Below are 13,479 nucleotides of genomic sequence, written 5' to 3' on the forward strand. Positions count from 1 at the left end.
ATTGTTGAATCATAAATATATGGATAGAGGTAAGCCGGTTGAAGTGGTATATCTAGATTTTCAGAAAGCTTTTGACAAAGTTCCTCGTGAGAGACTCTTGAGAAAATTAGAGTGTCATGGAATAGGATGCAATGTTCTATTGTGAATTAGAAATTGGTTATTGGACAGGAAACAGTGGATAAGGGTTAAGTGGCCATTTTTCTAAGTGGAGAAAGGGTGAATAGTAGAGTGCTGCAGGGATCAGACTAGAGAATGACACAGGGACAAATTTGTCTCCGTCCCCCCAACAACTTAATTTCCCCATCCTGTCCCTGCGAGTTTTGTCGCTGTCCCTGCTCCATTCCTGTAAGCTCTGCCTTAACCGCACAAGCCTCGAACACTCATGATTTTAAAGTGTTTGAGGCTTGTGCAGGTGAGGACGGAGCTTAGGCATTGGTGAAATGAGGCATTATGACATCTTAGTCTAAGCTCTAGAATGTTGCTAGTTATTATTTTAAAGTGTTTGATGCTTGTGCAGATGAGGATAAAGCTTTCAGGAATGGGGCAGGGACAGGACAAGAACTCAAAGGGACAGGAAAATGAGTTCCCGTGGGGACGGGGAAAAAATTTGTCCCTGTGTCATTCTCTAACTGGGACCAGTGCTATTTAACATATTTATAAATTATCTGGAAAATCAGAACGACGTGAAGTGATTAAGGCCCTCTTTTATCAAGTCATGTTAAGGTTTTTTTTTTGTGTTTTTTTTTTTTAATTTATCGCTGGCCGCTGCAGTAACAGCTCTGACGCTCATAAGAATTCTATGAATATCTGAGCTTTTACCGCAGCAGCCGGAGATTTTTTTTTTAAAAACCCTAACTTGGCTTGATAAAAGGGGGCCTAAATTGGCAGATGACACAAAACTTTTCAAAGTTGTTAAAACACATACGGACTGTGAAAAATTGCAGGAAAACCTTAGGAAATTGGAAGGCTGGGCATCCCAATGGCAGATGAAATTTAATGTGGACAAAAACAGAGTGATGCACATTGGGAAGAATAAATCAAAATCATAGTTATCTGATGCTCTGATCCACTTTGGGAGTCAGCACCCAAGAAAAAGATCCGGGTGTCATTGTAAACAGTACACTGAAATTTTCTGTCCCGTGCGCAGCGGCAGCCAAAAGAGCAAACAGGAAGCTAGAAATTATTACGACGTATGAGGCAATCATATGTGGAACATTATTACATGTTAAGCCCTCTATGGATTGATATAAATGCCGTCTTTTCCTAATCATGACAGGTATTGCCATGCAGATGGTAACCCATAATTGGAAGAATTGCGATCGCCTAAATTTTTCTCTCTGGTGAGCAAATCTGTGCTCCAGCTATAGGAATGAAAAAATGAATGCCGATAGTTTGGGGCACAGTAATTTATTTAAAATGGTTTGGGGGACCGTTAACATCACTATAGTACAGGGGTCTCAAAGTCCCTCCTTGAGGGCCACAATCCAGTCAGGTTTTCAGGATTTCCCCAATGAATATGCATGAGATCTATGTGCATGCACTGCTTTCAAAGCATATTCATTGGGGAAATCCTGAAAACCCGACTGGATTGCAGTCCTCAAGGAGGGACTTTGATATCCCTGCTATAGTAGGTCTTTGATTACGAGTCAATTTTTGTTTATTTGTGTACACATCCAGGGAAGGGAGGGGGGGGCTATTTCTATCCTAATTTTGACTTTTGAGTATTAACACCTGGGGGGGTGGGAGGATATTATTAATCTGAATAAGGTAAGGTTATTGGGAAAATCTATGGGCTCCTTTTATGAAGCCGCGTTAGCGTTTTAACGTGCTTATTAGTGCGCACTAATTTACCGGCCGCGCTAGCTGCTACTGTCTCCTCTTGAGCAGGTGGTAGTTTTTCATCTAGCGCAGGGGTTAATGCACGCTAAAAATGTGCGTGCGATAAAGCCGCTAACGTGGCTTCATAAAAGGAGACCAATGTCTCTGTGTTTATTTCATTAAGCATTGGGCTTGGGGGGGGGGGAATAAAATAGTTGCTTATGTTTATTTGTAAGTTAAATGTGCTTTTATTGACTGTGCTGTTATGGATTTGTGTCTTGCACTATTGACATTTGGAAAATCAATAAAGAATTAAAAAAAAAAAAAAAAAAGGAAAGGGATGGTAAATAAGACAAAGAATACTATAATGCCTCTGTATCACTCCATGTTGCGACCTCACCTTGAGTATTGCATTCAATGATGGTCAAAAAAAAAAAAAAGTGAAGGAGATGAAAAGCAACCGCATTGCAGCAGTATTTTGTCCCAAGAAGCAGCGATCATGCTAGGAGTATTCCTTAAACAATTTGGCATGTTGCCTACTGTATTTTTTTATGCCGCAGACACTACAGACATTAGCTCATTGATCGCTGATGCAGGCTCATGGAGCCGAAACACAGACCGTGTCAGGTCGTATATATTTGGGTCACACAGACTTGTGTCAATGAAGAATTACTGCAAAAAATGTATCCCTGGTTGCTTTTTGTCTTCTCCGCTTTTTTTTTTTTTTTTTTTTGCCTTCTTCTCATGGAGATTTGGCTCCTTCCTGTTGCATTTATTCAATGCTGGCCGTCATATCTCAAAAAAGATATAGCGGAATTAGAAAAGATTCAAAGAAGTGCGACTAAAATGATAAAGGGAATGGAACTCTTCTCGCATTGGAAAGGCTAAATAAGTTAGGGTTTCCTCCATACTTCCCTTCCATACTTCTTCTCTTATTAATTGTAACCTACCCTCATTGGGATATTATAGTTTTACGTAAACCACTCTGAGGCCCTTTGCCCTGAACGATATATCAAATCTTTAATAAAACTTGGAAACTTGGTTCTTCAGCTTATAAAAGAGACTGTGCGTTTTGAAAGAGTTAAAAAAAAAAAAAAAATCACTTTTACCCACTAGCATTTTGAAGACCTCAATCATATCTTCCCTCAGCAAAGACTAGGGAACATTCGACAAAGTTACATGGAAATACTTTAATAAAAATAGGAGGAACTATTTTTTTCATTGCCCGAAGATATGTAACAGCATTTAGCATAGCTGAGTTTAAAAAAGGTTTGGACAAGTTCCTGGAGGAAAAGTCCATTGTCTGCTATTGATATAGGCATGAGAAAAGCCACTGCTTGCACTGAGATTGGTAGCATGGAATGTTGCTACTATTTGGGTTTTTGCCAGGTACTTGGAAACAGGATACTGGGCTAAACGGAACATTTTGTCTGATCTACAAGAGTCATTTCATAAATAATGCACACTATTTTTTTTATTTACATGTTTTTTTTATTTATTTTTGAGTATTTCTTTACAATCCTTCAATATAGTCTCCCTGCTTTGCAATGACCGAGTCCCAACATCCAGGAAGCTTCATTATTCCATCCAAGACACCGTTTTGTTCAGTTGCCAAATGGCTCGGGTACCAGCGGAAGAAAGCTCTTCCAGAGATGCAAAACGATGTTCACGCATAGGTTGTTTCAACTTTGGAAAAAGATCGAAGTCTGATGGACTCATGTCTGGACTGTAGGGAGCATGAGGTAACACCTCCCAGCCGTATTCATGTAGTTTTTCAATGATGAATGGAGAGCTCCATCTTCCCCACAACCCAAAATATTTTGATGAGCTCAATCAAAAGTCAAACAAATGATGATTTTTGCTTATGATCATGAAAGCATCATCATCACAAAGTTCCATGTGGAAGAAGTGTCACAGCAATGTATTATCGTGATTTTTTGCAAAAAATGCGCAGAAAAATGCACCAAACCTGACCTCAGTTGCTCTTGGCTGGGCCACTCATTCTTCACAACAACGCTCGCACGCAAATAAGGAATGCCATTGAAAAACTGCGTGAATACGGCTGGGAGGTGTTACCTCATGCTCCCTACAGTCTAGACATGAGACCACCAGACTTTGACATTTTTCCAAAGTTGAAACAACCTATGCGTGGACATCGTTTTGCATCTCTGGAAGAGCTTTCTTCCACCGGTACCCAATCCATTCAGCAACTGAACTAGAATGGTGTCTTGGATAGAATAATGAAACTTCCTAGATGCTAGGACTTGGTCATTGCAAAGCAGGGAGACTATATTGAAGGATTGTAAAGAAATACTAGAAAATTTTTTTTTTTAAAAACCATGTAAATAAAAAAATAATGTGCATTATTTATGAAATGACCCTCGTAGAATGGCTATTCTTATACTCTTATGCTAAGCACTGACTTAGGTGGCATGTTAAGATTTATGCACATACGCTAGCATTCTAAACATCGATCAATGAAATGTGGGCATAAATGTTAGCAGCTGGGTTACAGAACTGCTCCCTCTAAAAGCTCAAACTGCTATAACTGATGCACTGAGAAGGCTCAAACATCAGACAATGTGGAAAATTCATACTGGCACATCCCTTACTGTGCTCAGTTTTACTCCAGATGAACAGGGTCATTCTTTAAATTGCTAACGATTTTGCACCAGTTACAGGGTTTAGACTGTTAGTATATATGGATATGGGTCTGCATAGGTATGTTGGATACGTGCCTACACATTTTTCTAGAGGCCGACTGAATTTCAGTTTCGGATTTGGCACCGAACTGATCCAAAAAAGGGTTTCAGACAAAAATGCAATTACTCACTGACCCCTCCCCCCCCCCCCCCCCCCCGACAGATTTGCTCCTGCCAATGTTGTTTCCAATTGCAAAATGGCTGCTGGGACCTCCTGCAGCTGTCTCAGCAGCCATTTCCATGAACACAAGGCAAGAAAAAGGGGGGTTCATTCCTGTCCCTGAAGAGGGAGGTCCTACCAGTGTCAGGCAGGGTGGAGGGGGCTGGGGGTAATCACAGGGGATTAAGAGAAATTGTGGGATTGGTGCTGCTGTCGCTACCGCCAGAGCGGTAAACTTTTTAGTTGGCTGTGGAAGCCATTTTTGTTTATAGTTTTGGTTTCTGCTGAAAACGGGCAGCCAATTTTGTTCACAGATTCAGTTTTGGCAGAAACTAAAAATTCTGAGTTCAGTTGGGCTCTACACTATTGTATAACTATATGCAAATCTCCAATAGTGCGCAATTTTCAAGTGGCCATACACATGGGTGAAGTCTAGATGGAATGTGGGCGGGTGCACAAAGTCACACATGCAACGTGGAATACTAAAGTTACAAGCATGCCTCTGGAACACAGATGCAGACATTTACAGCACCTCTATGGCTAGCATATGTGAGTACCTATACAATCTGTTTTACTACTTGGGATCTAGATAGGTACTTGGGACTTGGGTTAGCCACTGTTGGAAACCATCAAGCCATTGTGACATCACTGATGAGGTTGTCTCTTAGGCATTGGTGGAATGAGGCATTATGACATCACAATCTCAGCTCTGGAATGTTGCTGCTCTTTGGGTTTCTGCCAGGTACTTTGGACCTCGGTTGGCCACTATTGGATACAAGATACTAAGCTTGATGGACCTTTGGTCTGTCCCAGTATGGCAATTCTTATGCTCTTATCCGATGTCACTAGTATTCTGTGAGGCAAAATAAGTGCATACTTTCCTTTGTAGAATATGTGCCAATGAAGCACCCTCTAAGTTTCTATATATAGGCTCCACTGTTACAGAATTACCCCACAAGCACTTTTCATCATAAAATATCAGACTCAGGAAATCAGGACAGGCCTGATTTAAACTGTTAACACAGTAAAGTTCAAAATATTGGGAAAAACTCAAATCTCCCAAAACCCTAGCATTGCATACAGAGGAGGTCATTGTCTCCTTCACTTTCAGATCTGAAGCATCAGCAGCTCTAGAAGCCAATCCTTTTACTAAGGGCTCCTTTTACTAAGGTGCGCTAGCGTTTTTAGCACACGCAGGAAATTACCACGCGCTACGCAGCTAGAACTAACGCCAGCTCAATGCTGGCGCTAAGGTCTAGCACACAGGGCAATGTAGCATGTGCTATTCTGCGCGTTAATGCCCTAACACAGCTTAGTAAAAGGAACCCTAAGTATTTTGTAGCCGAAATAAGGCATATGAACTCAGCCCTTATTCAGTGTTCACAAGCAGTGTGTGCTCGCTTAATAAATCAGCACTTGTGCAGTGGATTACACTTCCCCCACCCCATTCGCGGTTTCGGCAATCGCGATTTCACATATTTGCGATTTTTTAGGGAGGGGAAAAAAAAAAACATCGTTAAGTCTTCCCCCCGGCATCCCGGCCTTACCTGGTGGCCCAGCAGGTTTTTGGGGCAGGAGCGATCTTCCTACGCTCCTGCCCCGTGCAGATCGCCATTAGGAAATAGCTATAGGGAGTTCCCATCGTAGTCTCGAGAGATTACGGGAACTCACAGCAGCCATTTCCTAATGGCGATATGCAAGATCGCTCCTGCCCCGAAAGCCCGCTAGACCACCAGGTAAAGCCGGGAAGGTGGGAGGGAGGCGGGGGTGGGTCAGGGGGTGGATATTCACGGTTTTTCACCATTCGCGGTCCGGCTCTGCCCCTATCCCCCCACGAATCCGGAGGGAGAAGTGTATTTTATTACATTGTAGCATATTATTGGTGTGATAAATTTGTACTGTTTTAGGGTTACTGATGAACTTGCACTCTCTTGGTAAAATCTGCACCTTTGCCATGTTATAGGGACAGTGACTGTTCCATTTAGAGCCAAAACATGCCAATTTATCGCTTCTGAAATCATGCAAAATAAAGTGTCAAATAAGCCCCCACTGCTTCAGCACTGAATGCTAGCTTCCCCTGTCATAGGCACTGCATTTTGCCCCAGGTTATTTAGCATCATTTACATCAGCAAAACTTTAAATAAGATGTTGGTATTAAAAGAGTGAACAAAAAATCATTGACAGTGCCTAATATTAAATTCTCATAGAATATTCACGGGCCGAATAAATAAATAAATAAATATGAGACACCTCAGTATGGGCCTGGATATATCTCGGGTGGCTTTTTTTAGGGACCCGGGCAGAGACTCATAGATGACCAGCACCAGGTTTTTAACCTAAATAAGCTCTGCCCCGTACATCAGATGGTCTCAATTACCATAAATAATGAGAGTGCACAATTGGTCGGTGAAAAATTCTGAGAAAATGATAAGAGGACGAAAAAGGCAGCTCACAAAACCCTGCCCATAAAGTGCCTTAGTCAAAAAGTGCAAAGATGCCTTCATGTGCAAAAAACAAGTATAAAAAAATGTGTAAATTTATATATAAAAATATATATCATTCACTGACCGATTGTGCACTCTCATTATTTATGGTAATTGAGACCATCTGATGTACGGGGCAGAGCTTATTTAGGTTGAAAACCTGGTGCTGGTCATCTATGAGTTTCTGCCCAAGGCCCTAAAAAAAGCCACCCGATATATATCCAGGCCCATACTGAGGAGTCTCATATTTATTTATTTATTATTCGGTCCGTGAATATTCTATGAGAATTTAATATTAGGCACTGTCAATGCCTTTTTGTTCGGTCATTTGATATTTTCACAGTTTTTTTGCTTGCCTATTTGGTATTAAAAGAGAACAGTTTTTTTTTTTTCCAACACTGACCTCCTCCGTTCTGGTAACAGATATAGGGAAACCTCCACACATTACCCAGGTCCACAGCATAGCCAATGACAGAGAGTAGAAAGTCCATTTTTTTGCTCCATGTCTCCCTCTCTTCCAGCTCTATCAGTTGCTGCTGCTGCAGGTGTGTATTGGCTACACAAGACGGGCTGGTGGCGTGCGGCATAGTGGTTGGGCACAAGACCCCGTTCCCATCTCCACTCCCATTACAAGAAGTGGGGTTCTGTACTGCGGAGTATCCATTGGAGATGCAGCCTGCTTCGCCTTTCTCTTCTGGGGACGGATGTACCTTGTTAGATTCATCGGTTAACCGCAGGGAGGCTTTGGCGTTTTTAAGGAGCAGTCCATTCTCTTTACAGTCCTTACAATCCAGGGGCTCACCTTCAGAGGCCAGGAGCTTCATTGCATTGCTGGCTGACTTCTCCATGCTCTCACCTAGCGAGAGATTGCCCGGATGCCCATTGGTGGATGCAGCTGAAGCAGGAGGACTTCCTTAGGGCAGGGGACCCCAGTGCTCTCAAGAATCTCTCTGGCCTTTGGAAAAGATAAAAGGAAAAACAGGCGTTTAGCAACACTTCAAGAGACCTCACTGCTAAGTGTTTGAAGGCTTTGGATTTCTGCCACTCATTTTGTGACCGTTTCAAAGTCAATTGCTTGTTTGACATACAAGAGTCATCTATACCAGGGAATTCGCTCTAGGGAGGCATAAAGGGGACACATGGTCCTTGTTGGCCACTCCCAATATGTTGTTGAAAGATAAGAAAAGCCTACGCAGCTCTCACTGCTGCAAATAAAAGACATCCTGCTGCTATCATGAAAATGTATTTTAAAAATAAGGAAGTTAAGTTTTGTGGTAATAAGATTTTGATCTTTCCCGATGTAGCTAGACCCACGCAGCTCAGGAGGAAAGCCTTTCTGGCACTGAAATCCAGAACGGTGAGTTGGGTGCTACTTTTTTTTTTTTTTTTTTCTATGCAAGTGTTTGCTGCATTTACAAAATAAGGATTATGTTTTGGGGGATCCTACTCAATTGGAATCTTTTCTTCAAGCTAATGAGAAGTAAGATCTGAATTGGTTGTTATTTTTCCGATTTCAAATGTAAGGGGATTTTTCCGATTTCAAATGTAAGGATTGAGGGCTCCTTTTACGAAGCCGCGTTAACGGTGTAACACGCATAATAGCGTGCGCTAAAAAGGTACCTCTTGAGTAGGCGGTAGTTTTTTACGCTAGTGCACGCTACAAAGGTGCGTGCGATAAAGCCGCTAATGCAGCTTCGTAAAAGGAGCCCCTAAGTGCCTGGAAATTTAGGAAGATATCCTATTTAATTTCTTTATTTTATTTTCTTAAGCTAGATAAGCACTTTCCTCTCGTTAATGTGGGCTAGATGAAAATCCTTGTGATAAATGATTTCCTATTTTCTTTTGTATATGTTAATTTTCATATCCTTAATTTGGTGATGTAATAATGTTAAAAAATTATTTGATATATATATCTATATATTAAAAAAATAAAAATTAAAAAAGAAGACATCCTGCTGTTGACAGCCCTTCTGTCTAAAAAGCCGGGAGGGCAGTTACACATGCTCCAGTTTTTATCTACCTTTTTGAGTTGGGATTCTGGCTGGCCTAGGTGTCCGTGACTCATAGGGTTACCATATGGCTCCAGAAAAAAATAGGATGGATTGAGAGCTCCAGGTTTGGAAGTAAAACCCAGATGCCTCAATCCAATCTCCTTTTTCTGGAGTCATATGGTAACCCTAGTTGACTCTTGTTTGTGGAGGCTAAAGTGGGACAAGGCTGGGGTGGAGAGAGAGTGTGGTGGGCCAAGTTAAAAATTTTTGGGGTTGCGACACATTCAGCTCTGTATCAGAAGTAAAGGAACAGTGGGGGCACTTTTGAGCACAGCTACTCCTCCCTCCCCATCCTAATCACTCTGTTACTGATGCTATTATACATACTGAACATATCAGAATAATACAACATATTAAACAATATTTGCAGCACTCTGGAAATATATGCAGGTACTTTAACTTTTGAATCCCAGCCAGTCTTAGCTCCCCAGTCCAGCATCTTCCAGTTGAGACAGGAAGTTGCATGATGGTGGGTGGGGGAAACAGAGGAAGTTGGCAGAGGTGCAGACAGGATACTGGCTCCTCACATGCCTCACTGAGTTGGGGAAACCAGTGGCAGGGAAGGGAAGGGAAGCTAAGCTGGTGGTTCCTATTTGCTAAAGTAGACTTGGGCAGGCAAGCAAGTGGGGCAGGGAGAACATAAGAATTGCCATACTGGGCCAGATCGAAGGACGATCAAGCTAAGTATCCTATTTCCAACAGTGGCCAACCCAGGTCCCAAGAACCTGGCAGAAACTCAAAAAGTAGCAATATTCTATAGCTGAGATTGTGATGTCATAATGTCTCATTCCACCAATGCCTAAGAGCCATCTCGTCAGTGATGTCATGGTGGCTTGATTGTTTCCAACAGTGGCCAACTCAGGTCCCAAGTACCTAGCTATATCCCAAGTAGTAAAACAGATTTTATGCTGCTTATCCTAGGAATAAGCAGTGGATTTTCCCACGCCATCTCAATAATGGCCTATGCAGTGGCATAGTAAGGGGGGGCGGTCTGTTCTGGGCACTGGTACCCCTCCGCCTCTTCCCTCTCCTCCTCTTGCCATACCTCTAGTTGTTCACTGCCGCAACAATTTTAACATGCTCCTGGAGACCGTGTCATCTCTCCCGCTATCATCACTTCCGGGTGCCGTGCATAGGAAGTGACGTCAGCGGGAGAGATGATGGGGCCGCGAGAAGCATGTTGACGTTCTTGTTGCTCGCGGCGGTGAACAACTAGAGGTACAGGGAAGGGGGCAGGCGTGCGGCAGGGGGGATCAGGGAAGGAATGGTGGGTTTGAAGATGAGGGTGGGGGAGGGGCCCCATTGCCTCAGGCACCTCTTACCCTCGCTATGCCATTGGGCCTATGGATTTCTTCTTTAGGTAATTATCCAAGCTGGGGGAGGCTTAGCCTTCCCAAGCCTCTTAAACAGGGCACCTACGCTGACTGGAACAGACCTGAGATGTTGTGTTCTCTGAGACAAGGCCAGGGAAGGCCACGGCCTGAGACAGGATGCTGAGCTGGGTGAACCATTGACTTGACCAGTATGGAATGTCTTATGTAGAGGAGACACTGAACCTGAAGAGGTGCTGAATTATAATACAAAAGAAATCTGAAAAAAATCTCTCCTGGGAGTCTGAGGCGAAACGCTGCAGTTCTTCACAAGCCATGCCACCCTTCAATGCACAGAATATTTTGCTCTTATTTTTGTGGTCTGAAAAAAAAAAAAAAGCAACTGTACTTAATAACCGGTTCATACACCCAGTAAAACCTTTTAGTGGCATGGCTCCCCAACTAATATTCATGCAACTGAGAGCTAGTTTCATTTCAGGAAAGACTGGAAACTTGGCATCCAAGTCAGCTTCTACTCAACAGAATTCTCTTCCATTTCCGTTGGGTTTTGCTAAACCACGGAAGAGCTTCCTACCACTGAGAGGTAAATGCTCCAACGCTCATTCAATTCCTATGAGCGTTGGAGCATTTACCTCGCATGTGGTAAAAAGCTCTTCCACAGTTTAGTAAAAGGAGCCCTTCTTTTGCGCTTTTGGTTGCACTAATTTTACAATTTGTATATTGATATTGCATATGCCATACTTTGTATATTGTCCTTTCACACTTTCTTGGTCTCTGGGCCTTTATTATAGAATTCTCTTCTCCAGTCTCTCAGAGAAGACCCATCCATCTATTACCATTCTATATGACAATTAAGACATTTCTTTTGTCAGGCTTATGGCCTGGTCATAGTACTGCTGAAACAATCTAAATGTGGAGGAGTGTGTGGCGCAGTGGTTGGATCTACAGCCTCAGCACCCTGGGGTTGTGGGTTCAAACCCCGCGCTGCTCCTTGTGACGCTGGGCAAGTCACTCAGTCCTCCATAGCCACAGGTACATTAGCTAGATTGTGAGCCCACCGGGACAGAGAGGGAAAATGCTTGAGTACCTGATTGTAAAACCACTTAGATAACCTTGATAGGCGGTATATAAAATCCTAATAAACTTAATAATAAATATATGTATCTTTTGTCTTGTTAGTTTTCTACGATACATTTACTCATATGTTCTAAATTGTTACTTATTTTTAATGTAATCCACCTCAGATTCAGCACTTTCCTGTATATTGGTGGAATAAAAATATTTTTAAATACATAAAACATTTTTTTTTTAAATTAAAAAACATAAAACTATAGAACTATGTCTCATCTTAGGCTTAACTGATCTGACAGGTGTGACACAAGTAACCACACGTAGCCCAGTGTTTTCCCCAGTACTCCTACTAATCATTTCTATAGTGCAACTAGATATATGCAGCACTCTACACATTATCCCTCCTTTTACAAAAACCATAGCGTGGTTTTTAGCGCTGACCATGGTGGTAACAGCTCTGACGCTCATAGAATTCCTGTAAGCCTCACAGCTGTTACCATCGCGGCCAGCAATAAAAACCACAGTACAGTTTTGTAAAAGGGGGAGGGGATATATGCAGGCATTTTCTCTGTCCCTAGTGGGCTCATAATCTGTTTTTCTACCTGGGGCATTGGAGGCTTAAGTGACTTGCCTAGGGTCACAAGGAGTTGCTCTGGGAATTAAACCCAGTTCCTTGGGATCACAGTCCACTGCACTGTGCCTCCCACTTACCTATAACTCTCTCTTATCCACTGCTCCAGGCCAGATATGCTTCAAAAGTGCTGGGCCCTTCCTCACTATACCACATCAGATGTCTCCAATGGGAGCCAGCTTTGTGGGTTCCAGAGGATGCTGAGCAAGCTCCTTTATTGGATTCAGCACCCTCAGTCACTTTGCAGCGTTGGTGCCTATAGATAGAACTACCACTATTATTTCTATAGTGCTACCAAACGTACGCAGTGCTGTACAGAGTCACAAAGAAGACAGTCCCTGCTTGAAAGAGCTTACAATTTAAACAGACAAACGGGATGTCCTGGATACAGTTAAGGGGAACGGTTGATCTGCTGGCTGGGTTGGTGGGCAGTGGGGAGTAAGGTTATGGATCGAAGGCGATATCAAAATGGTGGGTTTTCAGTCTGTTTTTAAACAAGGTAAGTAGCGGACAAACTCATAATTTATTCCAGGCATAGGAGGCAGCTAGATGAAAGGAATGAAGTCTGGGATTGGCACTGGAGGAGAAGGGTACAGCTAAGAGCACTATGCCATTGTGCCAGATGAGCTCACTATACCACTATGTTTTCCCTTCCTATACTGCAACACATGAATACTCTCTCATTACTCCACTGCAGATGTTTCTCCTATAGCCCTCTGCCCATGTTGAATACACTGTCCCAGATCTGACTCAACTCACAGCATTATATCAGCTTTATATCGGCTGTGCCTCCTATGGTTTCTGTGCTCCTCCTTATGACAACTGCACCAGATTTGCATTTGTTTAGCCTCAGATCTCCCTTCTATACTGTACCACATATGTCTCTGATAAATATGGTGCTATCTCTCACTACAGTGTGCCAGATGTGCCTCCATTAGCACTGTGCTCTCCCTATTTACACCGCACCAGATGTGTCTCAGACAGTTCCCGGCTCTCCCTCTTGCACTGTAGATCTGCAGAGAACCCCTTATAAAAATTCAGCAGCAAGGCTGGTTAATTGCTGCATATCTCCAAGAGGAAGACAATAAATTACTCTCACCAAGCCTTGCCAGGTACTTTCATGTGCTGACCTCACTGTAAAATATCTATACCAGCAAGGCAAGAACTACAATTAAAGTATGACAGGAAGAAAAAAAAACCCCAAATCCTACTTGAAACAGGCTGGCCAACTT

General features: G+C 42.6%; 1 protein-coding gene and 1 long non-coding RNA gene across 12 annotated transcripts in view; one reads left to right on the plus strand and one right to left on the minus strand.

Moving 5' to 3' along the window:
• Positions 1-13,479, minus strand: part of SLC6A4 (solute carrier family 6 member 4) — a 95,423-nt gene that overhangs the window by 67,528 nt on the left and 14,416 nt on the right. For 5 of the 6 annotated variants that reach the window (XM_033921793.1, XM_033921796.1, XM_033921797.1 and 2 more), the window contains exon 2: positions 7,567-8,118. In XM_033921793.1, the coding sequence (XP_033777684.1) occupies positions 7,567-8,011 (445 nt within the window). In that variant the 5' untranslated portion in view covers positions 8,012-8,118. Of the gene's footprint in view, positions 1-7,566; positions 8,119-10,649; positions 10,907-13,479 lie in introns of all 6 variants that reach the window. The other variant, XM_033921794.1, reaches the window with a different exon arrangement.
• Positions 8,381-13,479, plus strand: part of LOC117348996 — a 118,193-nt gene continuing 113,094 nt past the window's right edge. For all 6 annotated transcript variants that reach the window (XR_004537081.1, XR_004537083.1, XR_004537084.1 and 3 more), the window contains exon 1: positions 8,381-8,520. This is a non-coding gene — a long non-coding RNA (uncharacterized LOC117348996). The remainder of the gene's footprint in view (positions 8,521-13,479) is intronic.

This window comes from Geotrypetes seraphini, chromosome 15, assembly GCF_902459505.1.
Source record: "Geotrypetes seraphini chromosome 15, aGeoSer1.1, whole genome shotgun sequence".
In the NCBI taxonomy this organism is placed as follows: domain Eukaryota; kingdom Metazoa; phylum Chordata; class Amphibia; order Gymnophiona; family Dermophiidae; genus Geotrypetes; species Geotrypetes seraphini.